Raw genomic sequence first — 21,367 nt, 5'->3', positions numbered from 1 at the left:
ATTGACGAAGAAATATCAATAGCAATCTGCTAGCTGAAACAGCAGGGGTGTGTTTTTTCACAGTCTGTTTAGTTTTCTCTGACACAAATGAAAATCTCAAGCACCACCTGCAACCCCTCAGGACCACCACACACCTGTTAAGCAGCACCTTGACCAGATGACACACAGAGGGTGGGTGTCCCAAGACTGGTGTAGCTTCTTTCCTTCCGCATATTGGCAAAGTAGGTAAAAACGAGTCGAGGCAAACGGATTTGGCACATGTTCCCGTCGATACAGGTATCCCGCCGTAAACACTTTTCAGAGCATGTTCGCATCAGAGATAATTGGCAGCCAAAGGGAGGAGTGGAACAAGGAGGCACTTCTGAGATGCAAGACGCAGGACTGGGGCTGGGGGGGGGGGGGTGCAGATAATTGCAGTGCAGGAGTTATTATTCACCACATCCGGTAAACAGGACTCCATGGACTTCTTTACGCAAACATGGTCAGAGAGATCCACTGTGGGGAGAGACACAACAAGCAGGCCACATTAGTCATTAGTGTAATGAAGAAGTCCTGCCTGGAAATAATGCCAGCAAATACGAGAACATATCACAGATTATATATTGTTGTGTTTACTGTAGGCAGAAACCTCTCCATATTCGTACATTACTGCCTACAGTGCCCAGATTTGTCGTACAAGAGTGCTCCCAGATTTGTGTAGAGGGGGGAAAAAGCAAATGGTCTGTGACTGAATAATAACTATATTACATCCATTCTATTAGAATTTGGACAGTTTTGCCCCCCAACAAAGACAATAATAATGCACATAAACTAGTGTTAATCATGTTAATCATGTGAGGACATACCTGGGTGAAGTTGAGGGATATAACCCCATCGGCGTCAGTGTCCATCGTCTTGAAGGTCTCTGTGAGGTCGAGAGACAAAGACACAAAGTCACTTCACAACAAGCCTCATTACTCTACTGTAGGTCTCTGTGAGGTGAGAGACGAACACAGTCAGTCACTCAACAAGCCTCATTACTCATAGTATGCAATTCTATAACCATCAGACATTGATGGAAGAACACGGTCGATGCTGATGGCCGCCCGGCGCCCACCCTAGAGTCGGGTTTTGCTTGACGTTTCTTCCTAAGGGGGAGTTTTTCGTTACCACTGTCGCAACATTGCTTGCTCTGGGTGGGATCTCTGTCGGTTTTCTGCTCTATATGTAAAGTGTCTTGAGACAACTTGTTGTGATTTGACAATTTAATTTAATTAAATTGAATTGAATTGAATTGAATTGAAGGAGTTGCATGGCGACCCTTTGGTGTGGTTTGGGCTTTAAAGTGGAGTAACGGTAACTCACTGAACATGGTCTCCATCCGAACCAAGCAGGTGACAAAGTTGTCAAAGTCAACGGACAGGTCAGCCTCTGTGTAGCGCAGGATGATGAGCTGGAACAGGTGGTTGGTCAACTTAAAGCCTGGAGAGAACAGACAATACAATGATAAACCCAATACAACTGGAAGGAAACATTGCTTAACAAGCCTTCCTTTAACAGGAAACCCTTGCCCTCTCCAAAGGCTTCCTCAAAACCCACCTTTTCAGTCTTGCTTCCCCGCCTAATTCAATTCTCCCTTTGTGCCTTTTAGTTTTTGATGGGTTCTAGCCCCTCCAATATGTGGCTTTTGTCACGATTAAAGGCTCATACATAGTCTGGATTTTCGGTGGTGAGGTGACCACCGAACTACAACATGACGTCACGAGCCGCGGTGAAGAGCAAACCACCGCCACCGCTCCAGCCCTTCTCTCTGTTTTTACTCACCACCGCTCAATGTTATTTCAGCTCCGGTGGTCAGCTCACCACCGGAGCGGTGGTCACCTCATCACCGAAAATCCAGACTATGAATAGGCCTTGAGTCTATGGGATTTGTAATGTTTGTTTAGAGCACTTGTGATGTAATTAGTTTGCAAGCCAAGTCTATGGACTTTAATGTTTGTTTAGGGCACTACATGTCGACATGAGACACAATGTGGCCAATATAAATACAGCGGGCACCCCTCACTTTTCTTATTTAGCCTGTTAACTAGTTTGTATTATTAAGGATATTATCATCATCTGGGTTTCCGACTTTTTCCGATTTTCTACATCAGCCCTTCACTAAACCCCACCCGAAAAAGCGATTGTCCAATGCCAATACAAATAGTTTAGCAACCGCTGCTATGCAGGGCAAGCTTTCATCACCTCACAGCTGTCAGTGTTATTTTGCATGGCTGTGTTGTTGAACACAGCTTAATGTCGGGAAAGTTACACGACTGACCCACCCAGGTGATGGCAATAATACTAATTACCGTTTACCGTGGAACATGAAAACTCCTGTCGAGCGGTCGTTAAAGTTGATGTTGGATACCGTTTCTTCCTCTGTCATTTCCTCGTATTCCTAGTTAATTTAAATAATGTCATGCATATGGCCTACTGCAGGCGTGGTTGACAAGATTTAGAAGACATTTTGATGATCTTGCTACTGAAATGATCCATTATTTATATGGAGAAATCCCATAATTTAACATGCATTTCCATGGGTGAGAAGGACAGCTTGCCCCGTCTCCTCGCTGCTAACGTGCCTATTGGACAAGGACGTGTTGGGGAGGGACTTAGCAAAGGGCTAATTAGGCCTACACCTGAAGTTGCTTTTGTTTTATGGGGGTAAATGAAACAAAAGAGGAACATAAATGTACCTGCTGCTTCCAGGGCCATTCTCATCTCATAGGAACTCATGGTGCCCGACTTGTCATAGTCAAACTGCCGGAAAACAGTCTAGGCATGATGACAGAAGATAGAGAAAGAAGATAAACAAAGCAAAGAGAAGAACGGGGACAGACAGTCCAACAGGGGGGAGACAACAAACGAGAACCAATGAGAACCTGGCGCTGCATGCGGCGGGTCCAAAATCAACAATGTCAGACGTTGCTGCGACTGCAGAGAAACAGGGTCAAACCATAATATGGCTGGGCTTGACGTATTTTGTTTTTTCATACCAGATATCGCTTGATCTTCTCCCAAAGAACATGGAACTCGCTCAGGCCCAGCTTCCCGCTGCCATCAGACTGGGTACAATGGTCAAGGAACTGGATGTGCCGATCTAGATCTGATCTGACCTTACAGTACCTAACTAATCAGGTCATGTTGTCTAGCACTTAGCAGTGTTGATTTTGTCGACTACCTTTTTTCACTGATGAAAACTAAATGGAAACTAAGCTATGATGACTAAAACTAAGACTAAATATATTGACAATTTAGTCAACAAACTAGTGGACAAGAAGTCACTTTGTTGCATGGTGAAATTAGCCGATTTGACTGATTGACAATCAGTCATTATGACGGCATCAAGGCGATTAAATCAACTGTAGATTTAGTCGACTAAAATCTTTTGATATTTAGTCCACTAAAAATGTGACTAAAACAAAATGAAAACTATTCCCCGACACTGACAACATCAGTGTTGATTTTTACAGCAAACTGTGATGGGTCTAACTGTGGGTAGACCCATCTAAACACAGTTCTCCCATCTTAGTCGCAACAACATTTGGCCAAATGCAGCTGCACAAAAGGAGCATTTTGCCAAAGGAATTTGCCCAAACTCTACTTTGACAGTAGTGGCATTTGGGGTGAAATAATTTACCCAAATTCTGTTGGACAACGGGGCATTTATCCAGTGGAGTTCAGTTTACCCCTTTTTTCTGAGCCAATATGGTGTGACCTTTTAGTTTAGAAGCATCAGCCTGACGTCTGAGAGACAAACATTATGCTATTCTCAATACATACTAATATACACATATTTTATTAACCTGTCCAGTGTCCACTTGGGGAGCGTTATACCGTATCATGTTACACCAACAGGCAGGAGTGAGAGGTGTCATAATAAACTGTACCAGTTAGTGAGCTAGTAAAACTCAAACGGATTAATAATTACTAATCAATGAGGTCTGTAGCATGTGCACTAAAGCTCAGTTCATACATAATTGCACAACTTGCCGGAAAGAACAAATCTTCTCCACTGGACGCGTGCGTGTGTCAAAAAACGAACCGGGCCAATTTTAAAGCAGTCACGCAACACAATGCATCGTAGGCAGTGGAGCCACCCTTCATTGATTAAAAAGGGAACATTCCCTGGCGGTGACGGAGACGTGGCGCTGACGTGCCCGGTGGAGCCCCGGCGTAAGCTTCGAGATTGAAAATCAGTTCTTGACACAGCAGTGTGAATACCGGTATATTAATTACGCCGAAGCTCCACTGCAGCCATTGGGCGTCCGTCAGCGTCGCACCATTGTCACCGCAGGGAATGTTCTCTTTTTAATAAATGAAGGGTGCTCCTCTGCCGACGGTGGCGTTTGGGTGTCCGGACGGTGTCACCCATTCGCCCGGTTCATTTTTTGACGCCATCCAAACGCAACGCACTCAGTGGAGCACCGGCCTTAGGCATACTTGCCACAACCAGGACGGCCATACACATGCTATTCGTCTACACATGGAAGGTTGTAGCTCTCAAGACAAGGATACATCCATGAGGTTGATCATACTGCGGCAGGCTTCTTTGGAGAAGCCATCCGTCTTCAAGTCTTTATCTGTTTCAATCAGAGAGAAAGAGCATGTGTAAACTTACTTTTAGTAGCAACTAAGCACTTAACTATGAAAGGAAGTATTGCATTTTTTTTAATGTGATCAAGTTTATTACAAAAATAACATCTGATATTACACAAACGTATGGTACTTAGGTAAAACATTTTGGTCCACTTTTACAAACTGGATCCTCACTCACTTTAGTTATGAAGCCATTTCTCGAAATTAGATATATTAGGTTTACAACCTAAACGAAACATGAATGAGGATAGTTGTTTGTCACAAACGTTTGCTGATGATTCTGTTGAGTATCGTCTGCAGTTCTGTGACGCTGATCTCCATGTCCTGGTGGCAGAAACAAAGACGGCAAGAATATAAGACAGTGGGTTTTCAACACTTTTCACATCAAGGCCCATCATTTATTTCATGAGATTTAGCCTCTCAGACCCAAAACTTTGTATATTTTGTTTTCGTTGGATAAGATTTTGGGGCTGTGACCCCCCTCAAAAAATCATATTTGAACTGGGGGACCCCCCACCCTGACAAGCACTTGTAGGAGTTGACTTGAGGCACCCGTTGCATTCAGTTTGATTCGGTTCCCACAAGCTCGGCTATTTTCACAATTCTGTCGATTACTTTTGACTCAGTGATGGTCAGTTCCTGGTGAGCCTACAGTATACTTACTGGACCTGCCAGCTGTCTGAAAAGACCCTTGAAGGCTGCATCAATTTGACTCTCGTCCATCTGAGTCTGAAACGCACACACACACACACACACACACACACACACACACACACACACACACACACACACACACACACACACACATATCATATATGAACAGTTAACAGTATATTGTATTTAAACCAGTTGCTGTTCCAGTAACCCAAGCACTGAAGCAGTGAGACTCATAACACGGCATAACCGTGTGTTTTATGAGTTTCACTGCTGCTTTCACTACGTTAAGGCAAAATCAAGCCACAATGTTTGTTTTGTAATTTGCTACTATAATCCCAAACACGAGTCTCAGGCGTGATCTGCCGTGAGAGACTGCATGTCTTACCTCAGGTGGCAGTTCAGCTGTGACGTCGTCATCCAGTTCCCTACAGAACACAAAGCTGAAGTCAGATCACTCAGCCCATCTAGTGGCAACCGCCCAGACCAGCATGTGTTGGAAAGCGTCCACAATACTCTGTCATATTCACGCTTCCAGGTTCACTTTCAGTCTCTGTTTCAGTATGACTTTGCCATCCGTTCAGTTCTCTAGGACAGTGGTTCTCAACCAGTGGTCCGGAGACCACCAGTGGTCCTTCAGGGGGTTCCAGTTGTTCCCCAAATGGACCCCCGTGGTTTAATTTTATGCTCTCAATAGTTAAATTATTGTTAAACATCTGCATTAGTTAATTTACAATAAGAGAATGTCAAAGAATTTTGATCAATATTTCCCTGTTATCTCTCCTAATGTTACCACATCAATACATCATAATAATGTGAACAAAATCTTATCCAACGACAACAAAATATTCAAGTCTTGGAACTGAGAGGCTAAATGTCATCAAATGGTGGACCGTGGCTCAAATGCCGAATAAATATTGGAACTTCATGTGAAAATGGTTGAAAACCACAGTTCTAGCGTAGGACTCATTAACCATTACCATGCAGCTATTAGATCGGCTTGCATAGGTACTGTAGGCCTACTGACATTTGCTTTTGCAGAGAACAGTCACCAAGATTCTCAATGTGCACAAAAGGAGTGGTTCATTTTTTTATCATTGACTTTACACTTAACAACATAAACAAAGCCACTGTACTCCTATTTTTCATTTTACAATTCAGGCCGGAGGAATGGCAATACCTTTCTTTCCCACTGTGTTGGCTCTCCATTCCTTTTTTTCCCCTCCCATGATTTTGTAACCCATGTCACCCAGTGTCAATTATCTAATGTAATCCTGGCCTCTACACTCCCTCCACCAATCTGGGGACTCGAGCAACGGACTGGACTCATGCTTCCTTCAATGCATGTGCGTCCAATCCTCTTCTTTTCACCCGACAGGGAGGAGTTTACCCGGTTGGACGTAGCGCGTGGAAGGAACACGTTATTCCAACCAGTTCCTTTCCCCTTCACCGCTGACCAGGGGGAGGCAGCATAGAGACCTGGATTTTGACTCTCCATTCCTCCAATAAAAACCCACCACCACCACCACCACTACCACCAACAACCACCAGCACTTACTCAGAGTTGGCGGGCTTCTCAGAGAACACCCTGAGGACGAAGTCGGCCTCCTTCTGGGGCTCAAAGGTGGAGGGGACGACGATGTACTCCCCGGCCGGCAGGCGGAAGCGAGAGCTGACCTCCCTCAGGTTGATGAAGAGCTCGGAGCGGGCACTGGAGGCGTTGGTGAGGAAGAAGTCCCTCTTCAGGTGGACTCCCGACCTGCCCTTATACTGGTGACGAGGACAGGTGGCATTGAAGCAATATGTCAGCCATGTTCACAGAGAGTGAACTAGTGAGGACGACGGGTGTAATTAAGCTTCGAAAGATGGACATCTCCGTTCTGGGCAGGGTATTAAGCTTCAAAAGACGGACAACTCCGTTCTGGGCAGTGTATTAAAATTGTGTAAGATGTGATAGTGCTAGGAATCACACTGCAACATGGACAAGAGGTTATTGGATGGTGTTTGGCCTGAGCACAATCTGGTGAATCCCCCTGAGGTTGGAGTCCTTTGACTCCTTTCCTATTCTTATTCAAGCATACATTGTTGCACTTATGTTAAATCTTGTGATACATGCAGTATGTATAGCATGAGACTAACAGGGATAGACTCCTGTGTTGTTTGCAGCTGATAACGACTACAAGCCCCTCCGACCTACTGATTAGCTTAACACACAGGGCCTGGTAGGAAGTGAGAAAGCAGACATAGCAGAGAAGTACTGAGACTCATACCTCATTTGGAACCTGAGAGAGAGAAGAGAGGGAGGGAGAGAGAGAGAGTGTTAAAAGTTATATATTGGAAGGGTCTTTTCAATCATTGGAAAACAGTTTAAACCAGTGGTTTTCAACCTTTTTCATATCAAGGCCATTATTTATTCGTCATTTGAGCCACAGACCTAGCCTGATTATCAGACCACCATTTGATGAGATTTACTGTAGCCTCTCAGACCCAGAATATTGTGTTGTCTGGATAAGAATTTGTCCACAATTCCATGCTGTATTGATGAGAGATAACAGGCAAACGTTGATCAAAATAACAATTATTCTACAGTACATACTACATTCTCTAATTGTGTAGACTTCTTGTAAATGAAAGGACCACTGGTTGAAAACCACTGCATTAAACTCATGTGCTACAGAGATAAAAGTGCGCCTGGGGACAGGCAGATCTCTAACCTCATAGATGGCGAAGCCGATGGTCTCCATGTCCTTGCCCTCCTTGCGTTTCTTCCGTCGGTCCTTCTGCATCAGGGCCACCAGGAAGCTGCAGTCTGATTGGCCGGCTGTGTCCGGGTGCTGCAAGGCAATCTTAAACTGGGGGTTGATCCAGAAGGTTGCTGCATGGGGAGGGGAGGGGTGCAGGCGTTATTTCCGACATACCAAGTGTCCGACAGTCATTAGTCCGACACCCTACCCAAACACTAACCTAACCCTAGCCACTCCTATAGACCGATTCCGTACCGGTTTCATGGTCGCAGCCTACGTATTTCCTGTAGGCGGACTCGACATAGCTGCGGGAGTAAAACCCTCACCAGGCGCACCTCTTCCACTACAGTGAACGGCAGAGTGACTGATGTTAGTTTGCCTCAAACTTTACTCCTTTACCTGCTTTTTTACTAACACTAACATTACAAAGATGCCCAGAACATCGAGATGAACCTGTGTAGTTTATGGCTGCTCCAACAGTAGTGGCAACATAAAAAAAAAAAAAAAACGGAATGTCTAATATCCACCGCTGTGGCGGAGACCAGAGCCATTGAGTAATGGTTGAGACAAAGCAGTGAAAGATACATAACGCAAGTCTTACCCAATACCAAATCTTTCTGTTTATTAACACAAGGCTGCTGTACTTTATACCTCATACTTTAAATGCTTTAATAGTATGAGGTATAAAATACAGCAGCCTTGTGTTCATAAAACAGAAAGATTGGGTATTGGGTAAGACTGAAATTACGTATCTTTCAGGACCCTTCACTGCTTTGTCTCAACCATTACTCAATGGCTCTGGTCTCCGCCACCGAGGTGGATATTAGACATTCCGTTTTTTTTTTTTTTTTTATGTTGCCACTACTGTTGGAGCAGCCATAAACTACACAGGTTCATCTCGATGTTCTGGGCATCTTTGTAATGTTAGTGTTAGTAAAAAAGCAGGTAAAGGAGTAAAGTTTGAGGCAAACTAACATCAGTCACTCTGCCGTTCACTGTAGTGGAAGAGGTGCGCCTGGTGAGGGTTTTACTCCCGCAGCTATGTCGAGTCCGCCTACAGGAAATACGTAGGCTGCAACCATGAAACCGGTACGGAATCGGTCTATAGACAGCTATGTGTGTCCCTGGCTGCCTGCCAGACACACACACACACACACACACACAAAGGAGGAGAGCCGTGCTGCCTCTCCTCCACTCTCCCTGGTAGAGCGAGGAGGTAAATTAAGGTGGTATGGTATGGCATGGCATGGTATTACCTGGGAAGTTCCTGCATCCCCCGGCCGTGCTGCCTCTCCTCCACTCTCCCTGGTAGAGAGACGAGCTCCACTTCTTCAGCTGGTTGTTCTGCAGAGCGTCCGCCGTCAGGTTGCAGATCTCCAGCCGACTGAACTCCCGCAGGAAGTCACTGAATGACATCCTGAGATACAGTAAAGGGAAGAGCGACAGAGAGAGAGAGAGAGTGTAGTCTCGCGTAGCCAGACAACTGTTCCACAATCTCCGAATGGAACTACACCTCCCGAAATCCGAGTAAAGCACTCAAAAATGTTTCAAAATGAGGAGAGGGTGGATAAAAATCAAGGTACTATTTAGAAAAGTTTTAAAAAGCCAACATGTGTCCAAAAAAACACCCTTATTTTGAAATGTGTGTCCACTTTGAGAGGAAATAGGAGGCTATGGGATAATGGGACTCCCATAACACATAGTCAAGCCTATGTTATGACGTAACTAAAACAACTCTCAGTCTCTCTCGTCGACTTTTGCATCTGTTTTCGTTGCATATGGAAGGAATATGGAACATACACTTTTATGAAGCAATAGTTTAACTGCTACTTGGAGTTTAGCCTTGGGGACGACATGCGTGGTAAAATAAAAATTGTAACAGAACTGACTGGTCAACATTGCCATCGTGAAACCGACCAATTTTACAGCATGAAACACGACTTTACAGCATGGCTCAGAAACGAATTAATATCTGATTGCTTTCCACATTCCATTATAGACAGTACACAATATACACTCACCAAAATTCTCCATCCTCACTTCGATTGTGTAGTTGTCCTCGCACAGAGCTATCCACACCATCCCATTCCCTGGAGCTGTGGCATTCGCAGAGAAAACAGAACTATTGTATGATACACAACAACAAAACATGCATTGTCAGTACAGTGATGGGCTAAGATTATGGCCAGCCATGGGTCACATTCTACAAATACTATGTTTTGATGACTGAGGAAAGATGTTTCACATATCGATTCGAAACGTCAAGTTATTCCTGTCTTAGAACCTTTATATCAGTGTCCATTATTTATTCAGCATTTGAGCCACGGGACGACCATTTGATGACATTTAGCCTCTCAGACACAAAACTTTGAATATTTATGTTGGATGAAACTTTGACAACAATTCCATGCTGCATTGATGTTGTTACCATAGGAGAGATAACAGGCAATGATCAAAATAACAATTCTTCTACATTCTCTAATTGTGGAGACTTTAACTCTTGAGAGTGTAAAACGAATGGTTTCATTTTACGTACCTCAAGGACCACTGGTTGAAAACCAGTGCTTTATATTAATACACAAGCCACTGCAGTGTCTCCTCCACACTGTACAGTGTGTTTAAACTGCAAATGGGCCCTTACAGGTCTGCAACTATGAGAGTGTATGGAACCAAATGGACCCTAACGGATCCATTTGGGGGGTGTACCACCGTATCCCGGCCCGGGACTCCATGGGAGCCCGCCCGGCCTTCCATCTGTCAGATGTTCACGATCACACAGTCACAGACCTTTACTTGGTCGCACTTTGCAAGCCCTGCGTCTTGGTATACGAGAAGCAGGCAGGAGGCCCATTCAAAGCATTATATTAGGGTGCTACAAATGTCTATCTACATCCTGTAAGTAGACTTTTTTCATTACAAGTGACTCTTATTTTTGAAGAGGAAGTCCGTTTCGGTTGTAGCCAAGCTGCCATGACAAGTTGTTATGATGCCGGAAACCGCTAAACAAGAACCCATGTGGATTAAACACAAGCTTTTAGCCAAAGTTCATATATTTACGATATGAAAAACATGCATATGTGATTTAAACAATGTACACACTTTGGAAGTACGTTAAACACATTGAAACCTCTGCTGCATTAGGTGAGAGTAGTTCATTGTAAGTCTCACTCGCTCTGGTAAAACAGCTGCCCATAAACAATTAACAGGTAGTCTACAGTACTCGTTTGGGAACCAATACTCGAAGACGAGGCCTCATAATGTAACAGCTGGGGGAGATATATATATGTTCCAACGGCCAGCGGTTTACAAGCTACCACAACCCATGCACTTACTTGTCACTCCAGGCACCGGTCCACTCCACCTCTCCCCAAGGGTTTCTGATGCGAACCAGCTTGGTCCTGGTCCCTCTGTAGACCACCTAAAGAAGAAGTCAAGCCAACAAACATGAGCGAGTGACCCTCTCAATTACATGTAGGCTTTTAATAGGCTTTTAATATCCAGACATGACCAAAGCAATATACATTGCCATGGCCTCACCTCATGCACTGCAGTCACTGAGTAGGCGTGTCCTTTCACCAGCTTCTTGAAGGTGACGGCTTCCATGTCTCGGGTGCTGGTGATCTGAGCAGAGACAGAGAGAATGGCACGCTCTGTGTTAAGACCAGTGACGCAGAGGGTCAGTGGCGTGCTGACACGCTCTGTGTTAAGACCAGTGACGCAGAGGGTCAGTGGCGTGCTGACACGCTCTGTGTTAAGACCAGTGACGCAGAGGGTCAGTGGCGTGCTGACACGCTCTGTGTTAAGACCAGTGACGCAGAGGGTCAGTGGCGTGCTGACACGCTCTGTGTTAAGACCAGTGACGCAGAGGGTCAGTGGCGTGCTGACACGCTCAGTGTAAGACCAGTGTTGCTGTCAGAGTACCCAGCCATACGCGCCAAGAAAGCGCCTAGTCCAGGCATCTCTTCTGGGTTTTTATTACGCTAGTGCACGGCTGCAACTCGTCAAGTTGCAGCCGCACGCGAGCGCCATTTCCATCCACCAGTTAACCCTAATGCCACTGATTTAAATGAACAAACTGGGTATCTCTGTGTGGATACTGTGGAATCTATTATTTGGCCAACAAAGCAGTTCCAACACACTGCTGTGGTCTATACTGACATCTATGGAGCAGCCCAGCAGAGATCCCCTCTCGGTGGCTCTGTCGATGATGCCGTAGAGGTCAGAGGGAGCTTTCTTCAGCTCGTACATCTCCGTCACGCCGCCCGTAAAGTCCTCGAAACCCTCACACGTACTGCCTCCAGACAGAGCCTCATAGCAGCCATTCAACCTGGGGAGGAAGGGAGAGAGAGACAGTTTTAAGGATAGCTAGACCGAGAGAGAGAGAGAGACACACAGTTTTAAGGATAGCTAGACCGAGAGAGAGAGAGAGAGAGAGAGAGAGAGAGAGAGAGAGAGAGAGAGAGAGAGAGAGAGAGAGAGAGAGAGAGAGAGAGAGAGAGAGAGAGAGAGAGACACACAGTTTTAAGGATAGCTAGACCAAGATGGAGAGAGAGAGAGAGAGAGAGAGACAGACAGTTTTAACTTTTAAGGATAGCTAGACCAAACTTTTCAGGCCACGACCCATCAAAATAATCATATTCAACCATGACAAGCACTTGGAATTATAGGCATTAGGCTACATTTATTTTGTAGGCAGCCGGACACGAAAGGCCATCACATCACATCGACTGTCCACATGCATTTGTTTTAACCCATTTTGGGCGGGAACCCCTTTGGAACCCCTTTGCTTTAGCTATTGAAAAATAGCAGATCTACAAGCTCATAGCACGCCACCGAGTGGCGCGCTACAAGCTTGTAGGTCTGCTATTTTTGAAAAATCGAAGATCTTGTTTTTATGGTAACTATTTGTAGGCTTTAAGCTGTCTCTAGCAATATGTTTATGTCTTTTTGGTTTGCAGTTAATTATGTATTTATCTGTATCATAGTATGACCCTACCCTTGACTTCTTTATTTTAAGAAATCATTGTCTCTACAATTGGCCATAGCGCCACATTAATATCCAATATAGTTCCTGACATTTATTTAGTTAGGATGGTCTAGTTCTCTAGTAGTAGATGTGGTGGGTGTGTCACTTGTTGATTAGTCATTTGCAGAGCGGCCTGTCCATTGTGACGGTTGTATTATTTAACACACATTCCTGACGAAGACCCGAAGGGGTAGAAACGTTGTTTCTCTACTGTATATTATGAACATGACTACACATGCTGACAGAGAGTAAGTAAAACAAGTAAAACAAGTAAAACAAGTAAAAATAAAAAAAACCTCAAGCACAAACATGCATACATTCCAACATGTGTTCAGAGTTCCCTGCCTTGTTAAGTGCATTCAGTATTTAATACACATTATTCTAGGGTTTGTCGAGATGAGATTTGTCGTCTTTATTGCTTGATCTCGGTTACTGTTGCATATCAACCCCATCACACAGAAATATGGCGAAATAACATGGAATTGCAATGCCGTACATATTTGCCTAGAAAACCCCAAAATCCATACATATTACACAACTACTGTTTTGACCGCGGTGGAGGCGTGGCTTTTACTAGTATGGAAGTGCTATACTTTTTACATCTTTGTGTTGTCACTGGAAGTGCTACTTTGCAACGCTCGACAGTGACATGGTTCTTACCAGAGCCTTAGATATAGACAGAGTTACGCAAACTGCGTTCACTTCATGCGGGGCCAGTCCTCTTCTACATAGACTTCTATTGAGATTGGGGATTCGCGACTGGGATAAGTCCTGGACCGGAAGTAGGCACTGGGCAGAAATACTTTTTGGACTCAGGCAACAGCCCAGCTTTAATGATCTTAAATCCCTTCATTTTAGATTGTTTTGTTGTAATAGTACAACAAAAACATTAAAGAGACTTTAGTTGTTACTGTACAATGCTTTAAAACAGTTGTCATGTTGCACTCATGCTTAGAATTGCTCTTATTTGCGCCGCCCTCGTTGAAAACGATGTATTTCCAACTCCAGCTTGTCTCAGTTCAGGGCTGCATGAACAGCGCTCGAGCGCTTGGTTTCTGCCCCCTCTATAGAGCGTCGCAGTCCCTCCCCCTTTCAGAACAACGAGTGACCCAGGAAATGAATCCCAATGCATTTTTCCCATAGGCATTTCTTAAATGTTTTATTTAAAGACCTTTTAAGTGTCGTACGAAGCCAACTCTTGTCGTGACAAATCATGACAACAAACACAATTTTTCGGGCCAAACAAATAATTAGAAAGTAGAAAAAATCGGCAGGTTACAACACTTTTTTTGTTGTTTTTCTTCTTTGTAATTATTTGTTTGGTCCAAAATATTGTGTGTGTTGTCATGATTTGTCACGACAAGAGTTGGCTTCGTATGACGCTTAAAAGGTCTTTAAATAAATAATTTAAGAAATGCCTATGGGAAAAATGCATTGGGATTCATTTCCTAGGCCACTCGTTGTTCTGAAAGGGGGAGGGACTGCGACGCTCTATGTCGTAACTCTCCTATTAGATGGCTCTGGTTCTTACTTGGCGTAGGCCTTCTCCAGGAGAGAGCGCTTGGTTTCTGCCCCCTCTATATGGTAACTCTTCTATTAGACGGCTCTGGTTCTTACTTGGCGTAGGCCTTCTCCAGCAGAGCGCTCCAGAACTCTCCTCCCTCTGCAGAGTGGACGAACAGCAGCTTCCCCTCCTTCACTGGAAGTCTGTCGTCTATCACCACCTCCACCCACTCACCGAACTGCCAGAACTGAAAGGCACACGATAGTACACAGTACACATGTTAGTATTATTAGGATAATACGATATATTTAACCCATTCTGACCGGAGATCAGATTCTAAAAAGGTCTTCTACATCCTGACAGTTTTCTGAAAAAGCTGTTTCTATGTCAGTCGTTCTTCGATTTAAAAAAAATAGCAGATCTACAAGCTCATAGCGCGCCACTGAGTGGCGCGCTACGAGCTTGTAGATCTGCTATTTTTCAATAGCTAAAGCATAACATAATGCCAACACCAAAAGGGGTTCCTGCCCAGAATGGGTTAATGCAGCGGTTCTCAAACCTCAAAAGAAAGGCCCATTCTCTTGTTAGTCAAATGTGAGTGTACTTCTGTCCGCGCCCAAGATTGGATGCCTCCCACAGCAAAATGCCTCACTTTCACTTATATATTTGATATAATCACGGTTACTGCGTGACCTCCAGTTATGTTGCAGCAGTGGTGAGAATACACAGTTTCAACAGTGTTAGGAATGCTGAGTAGTAGTGAGTATATACACAGAGTACACTCCAACTGCAGCACATGGAAATAAGCAGCAATGTTTCACTTTCCTCAACAAGCTCCCATGAAGTGTCATGATGTAGATCACCACCAGGGGGCAGAATTGACATACAGAACAACAAACTAATTAGGCTGAGGAAAATCAAAGGGGGAATACTTTGGAAAAAGCCAAGCCAGATGACAGGTCATCTATTGGTCACTGATTACATCATTTCTGCCAACACACATGCACACACATGTACACACAACATGCATACACATGTACACACAACATGCACAGTTGTACACACAACATGCACACACATCCTCTCCACAACAGCACATAACATATAGACACATATACTGTGCAATGCATGCATACACGTGCACAGTGCGCACACACACACACACACACACACACACACACACACACACACACACACACACACACACATCCTCTCCACAACAGCACATAACATATAGACACTGTGCAATGCATGCATACACGTGTGCAAACTGTGCGCGCACACACACACACGCACGCATGCATGCACGGACAAGCAGAACCATTCATTCAAACCACATACATGACATGCAGTACATGCAGGAGCACTCCCTCCCACAATGCAGCACAATATAAATACCAGACCTGAACTAGTCTGTTTGTTAATGGGCTTTTATGGGAGAGAAAGTGTTCAATAATGCACAGTGCAGTCACATTCACTCGCGCTCATAATAATCCGCATGGCAGAGATATAAAAGCTTGGGGGTTCCAAGTTAATAACAATGGGAAGGGAATTTAGTTACGCCGTTGTGATATGAAGGTGATATTTCTCTGTCAAGATCTCTGCCTGGCCGGGGGCTGATGCATGGAATGGACACTTGGCAATGAATGAGCCACAGCTGGGCGTCAGAAGAGTGCGCGTGTGTGTGTGTGTGTGTGTGTGTGTGTGTGTGTGTGTGTGTGTGTGTGAGAGTGTGAGTGTGCATGCACATGTGTGTGTGGCATGGAGAGAGCCGGATGCATGGATGAATTTGACATGCCCTGCAGAGCTAAATCTGCATTGTGCCAACCTACAGATGACTGCAGATGAGACCATGATGCCACGGCCATACACACTAAGGCGTGGCAATGAATGTATACAGTAACAGTACCCATCTGTATTATATTGTTGGCATATAAAACACTTATCTTCATATATTAACTTTTGTGCTTTGTCGTAAATGAATGAATGCCCTATACTTGATCATACACAAAAGCTCAAAACGTGACGCGAAGCAACGCGTTTTGATTTTGTGGATCTCATACTTATGCTATTTTTTTGCACAGACACACACGCACACGCACACACTTAATGCGTCTGAACACGCATCGCTGTGTGCATGCACACGCAAGACACAATGCTCTCAAGTTCTGACACGCATGTACACACACAAATGTTTTAACACCAAACACACACACACACCGGAGACTGTACCGCTTTGAGAGAGTTTTCCACAATCTTTGTCACGACTTGCTAAGTTTACTCTGCAACTCAGAAGAAGGGGTGGAAGGGGTGGATGTGTGCATGTGCACATGCACACATCCACTCACTCAATCACTCACACACACGCGCACACACACAAACTATCTCTCTTGCTTTCTTTCTGTCTTTTCTTCTCTTTCCCCACTTCGTAACTGGATTAAGCCCTATGCCAGCAGGGCTCATAATTACATTTTAGGATGACTCATCCAGGTCTCAGCACCACCAGGGGCTTTTATATTGTTCATACAGTAACGAAGAACAGAGCAGCAGAGTTTATGAAGGGCACGTTTAATGACTCAGGCATGCAAAATAGGGAGGTAGGGCTGTCACGGCTTTTATTTTAAGTGACGATTAATTGCCACACAAAAAGTTGTAATTTTTTTGTTTTTTACATTTCTGTTTGGCTTTTAGGCTTTGAATGTCGCACAGCCTGGGCAGATAAGGAAAATAACATGACTGACATATTTAATAACTTGATACTCAACGCGTCACAATGCTACAGGTTTTGAGCTTGTAGATCGGCTATTTCCACTATTTTCTTTTTTTATGTTTTAAATATGATTTTTTTTAACATGCCGATTCTGCAAAGAATTATTGCAATTGTGATTAATGATAATTAATTAATTTATATAGCACATTTCAAGACAGTCACAAAGTGCTTTACATAACAGGGTAAAAAACAACAAAAAGCAACAACGTAATCACAGCTACAACAAGATATCAGTGAATAACAGCAAGCACAAAATGAAAACATGCACTAATCAGAAAAAAATATAATGTATGCGAAAGGAAATTAAGAGAAGGCCTTAACTTAAAGGTGGGTTTTCAGAAGGGATTTAAAGCATGACACAGATTATTCAAGTCTTAAATGAATAGATAGGGCGTTTGGGAGCCCGAATTGCAAATGCCACCCTTTATGATGAGCTGGGCTGTGGGAGTCTCAAGGAGGGCTTTGTCTGAGGACCTGAGTGTACGTGTAGGATTATAGGGAGCCAGCATGTTAGAGACCATTACAGCTTTAAAAGTAAAATAAAAAATCTTAAAATCAATTCTATAACTAACAGGTAACCAGTGAAGGGTGGCTAAAATGGCGGTGGTTAGTCGATTATGTAATAATTGTGACAGGCTCGTTCTCCCCACCGACTTCAAATTCGACACACGCGTTCCACACCCCCACAGGGAGTCCAGTGCCCGGTGTCAAGTCGGTCAGACCCACGGTTGTCCAGAACCGCCACAAAAGGCCTCTGCCCGGGCTCTAGACAGGGCCCCTGCCCAGGCTCCGTATATAGAGCTGGCCTGTTCTAACATCACAAATATGTTCTGACATCTGCATAGACTCCATATCACGCAAAAAACACTTCTCGGTTACTTGCATAATTGAGAATAGTTAATAAGCACTACGAATACTTAATGCGCATTAAGAACAGTTCAATAGTTGCAGCCCTGCAGCCCTTAATCACTGTCAGTCTCAAAGGGCTTTACAGGCCCTCAATTAACAAAGAAAACACAACACACTCCCTTCCCTTCCAGCATGGACAGACGTGCAGGGGGTCCCAAGTGGGCTACTAGTATGTATATAGCAGTAGGGGAAACAGTCACTGTCCATTTCCACTATGGCAGTGGTTTTCAACCCTTTTCATATCAAGCACTGTTTATGCTGCATTTGAGCCACGGACCGCCATTTGATGAGATTTAGCCTGTCAGACCCAAAACTAAAGAATATTTTGTTATTGTTGGATACGATTTTGTTCAGAATTCCATGCTCTATTGAGTATTGATGTTGGTACCATTAGGAGAGACAACAGGCAAACGGTCAATTAACTCTATCTTTTGTAAATGAAGTAAGCAGATGTTTAACGATAATGTAACTCTTGAGAGTGTAAAATGAAACCTGCTTTGGTTGGTCCATTTTACGGTATCCGGAGAACTCGCCAGTTTACCAACTTGCCGCAATTTAGTGCATTTTAGTTTTACTTCACCTTTAAATTGCATTGAATTGAGAGAGAGAGGATAGTCGTTTAGAGTTTACACTAGATGAAGTAGAAATGCTAAAAGTTTAAACACCAAAGTACCGAAACAATGTAATTCATTAGTAAACAATTCCTGAAATGGTAGGCCTACTTATCATTGGTATTCACATACTTACCTTTTTATCATCATCTAGCTGACCATTTAATTGCACAAAATAATTTAATCACTTTGGAGACGAACTATAACATCTGTGAGTTAAGACAGCATGTTAGCATAACGATGAAGACATTGATGAAGAATTTTCGCCGTGGCGACATGGTAAACTGGCGAGTTCTCTGGTATCCCATTTTACACTCTCAAGAGTTAAAGATTTGGCATCATTTAGCTGGGGACCACCTGCAACCCCCTCAAGGACCACTGGTGGTCCCCGGACCACTGGTTGAAAACCACTGCACTATGGGTACATAACACCAGGCATGGCTGAATTTCCATGCCTGCAATTATGTGTTGGTCATTACTTCCTCATGCAATGGCATAGTGCGTATAGGCCTATGTTTATTTCTCTCTCTCTGTGTGTGTGTGTGTGTGTGTGTGTGTGTGTGTGTGTGTGTGTGTGTGTGTGTGCGTGCGTGCGTGCGTGCGTTTTAGTCATACACTAATGAAAGTGGATGTTTTTGAAAGTGCTTACAGCAGACAGTACAGTATAAACTGGAAACAATTGGTGCGTTTCTGGCCAAGCACTCTATACTGCTGTCTCTTGGCCAATTTCCTGTCTCTGTAACTGAATAACCAGCTTCAGCAGATAGGGCAAATACTGGAACTGTTGTGTACAGTACGTGCATGCGTATACAGTTACTGTACGTGCGTGTGTTGAAGCCAGGACACACAGACCAACCACGCAGCAGCTGTGAGCCAGTTACACATAAACACTGTGTAATATGCTGTAAGTGTGTACACATTACAAGTCAGTAGAATGGTTAATGGCCATATACTGTATTTACATCCTGTTGTCCAGTATAGAGGGTATGCGCATGCATAAAGTGAGTGGTGCATTTTGGTGTTAGCATCATGTCATGCTTTAGCTATTGAAAAACAGCAGATCTACAAGCTCATAGCGCGCCACCGAGTGGCGCGCTACGAGCTTGTAGGTCTGCTATTTTTGAAAAATCGAAGAACGACTGACATCTTTTTAGAATCTGATCTCCGGTCAGAATGGGTTAATCAGACCAGTGTGTGTCCAGTGGAAACCTCGTATGAATCTGATCTCAGGTCAGAATGGGTTGACATTGTTTAATCATTAAACGATGTTCAACGACATTAAATGCAATCAGATAGGACTGTTCTGTTCAGATGTATGGGGCTGTCAAGGCCATCAGAAAGTAGGTTTTTTGCCACTCAGTCAGTAGGCTATATGTTCCCGCATAACTCCCGGGTATGATGATGATGATGCTGTCACGCGCATTACATACCCTTCTGATCATCTCACACAGGCTGAGCAAGAGCCCCCCTGACTGAGCAATCAGGCTGAGCCAACTGACCCTGTATGACCTGTGTGTGTGTGTGTGTGTGTGTGTGTGTGTGTGTGTGTGTGTGTGTGTGTGTGTGCGTGCGTCAGCCAGATGGCTGCCGACCGTAGGCATGAACGCAGCATGCCCTTTTAACACCTAAAAATGAAAGACCTGGTAAGACCTGCAAAGGCCAGATGCAAATCTGCTGTAGTTTGCTTCTCGTTGCTTTTTGTGCAACATAAAAACAAAAGTGATACTATAGCGTTTCTTTCAGTGCCTGCTGTGAGTACGCTCTTCTCCCCCCGTCTCTCCTGCCTTCCTCTGATCCTCCCTCTCGCCTCCCCCTGTGTCTTTACCCCATGCCACCCCTCCACTCCACCCCACTGCCACCCCCTCTCTACCATCGGCATCCTTTTGGCTTGATGCTCTCGCTTCATTAAATGGGGCAGCTGGCAGGAATCAAGTGCTCTGGGACAAAACAAAGCCATCCTGAGATCAGAGGAAGATTGGAAGGAGGAGACACACACACACACACACACACACACACACACACACACACACACACACACACACACACACACACACACACACACACACACACACACACACACACACACACACACACACACACACACACACACACACACACACACACACACACACACACACACACACACACACACACACACACACACACCAACAAGAGTATTGACTAATTTATGCGCCGTTGTGATGTGCCGGTTAGCTCATCTTGTACACAGGCCTGTCACAATTATTACATAACCGCCTTTTATCTCAAATAATTGCGATTCAAACATTTGTGAATGCGTGAGCAAGTGATAAATTGATAATAGACCTACTTCATTCATTTTGAGGATTTGGGGATTTTAGGGGGAGGGCAAGGTTTACCCTTTGTGTATTTGGCATTTTTTGCATCTTACATAATTTTTTTAAACTATTGTATGTGACCTGTAGCAAATTGAAATAATGCATAGAAAAAAAACTTGCACTATTTTGCAATCAAAATCTTTATGCAACATTCTTAAGAAATACTTAAGTT

General features: G+C 44.1%; 1 protein-coding gene across 1 annotated transcript in view; it reads right to left on the bottom strand.

Moving 5' to 3' along the window:
• Positions 1-402: 402 nt before the first annotated feature.
• The window catches only part of capn1 (calpain 1), a 40,196-nt gene continuing 19,231 nt past the window's right edge, over positions 403-21,367 (bottom strand). The window contains exons 5-21 of the mRNA XM_083788981.1: positions 14,662-14,795; positions 12,177-12,345; positions 11,556-11,639; positions 11,351-11,436; positions 10,040-10,114; positions 9,275-9,435; positions 7,950-8,149; positions 6,833-7,044; positions 5,663-5,702; positions 5,284-5,349; positions 4,887-4,944; positions 4,540-4,604; positions 3,018-3,086; positions 2,718-2,796; positions 1,345-1,461; positions 846-904; positions 403-495 (exon numbers count right to left, since the gene is read on the bottom strand). Coding sequence (XP_083645107.1) covers positions 469-495; positions 846-904; positions 1,345-1,461; positions 2,718-2,796; positions 3,018-3,086; positions 4,540-4,604; positions 4,887-4,944; positions 5,284-5,349; positions 5,663-5,702; positions 6,833-7,044; positions 7,950-8,149; positions 9,275-9,435; positions 10,040-10,114; positions 11,351-11,436; positions 11,556-11,639; positions 12,177-12,345; positions 14,662-14,795 — 1,701 coding nt within the window. The 3' untranslated portion in view covers positions 403-468. The remainder of the gene's footprint in view (positions 496-845; positions 905-1,344; positions 1,462-2,717; positions 2,797-3,017; positions 3,087-4,539; positions 4,605-4,886; positions 4,945-5,283; positions 5,350-5,662; positions 5,703-6,832; positions 7,045-7,949; positions 8,150-9,274; positions 9,436-10,039; positions 10,115-11,350; positions 11,437-11,555; positions 11,640-12,176; positions 12,346-14,661; positions 14,796-21,367) is intronic.

The sequence above is a fragment of the Protomyctophum parallelum genome (genome assembly GCF_964188405.1).
Source record: "Protomyctophum parallelum genome assembly, chromosome: 18".
Taxonomy (NCBI): Eukaryota; Metazoa; Chordata; class Actinopteri; order Myctophiformes; family Myctophidae; genus Protomyctophum; species Protomyctophum parallelum.
Note: the sequence above shows the minus strand (reverse complement) of the source record. Positions and strands in the feature narration are given on the sequence as shown.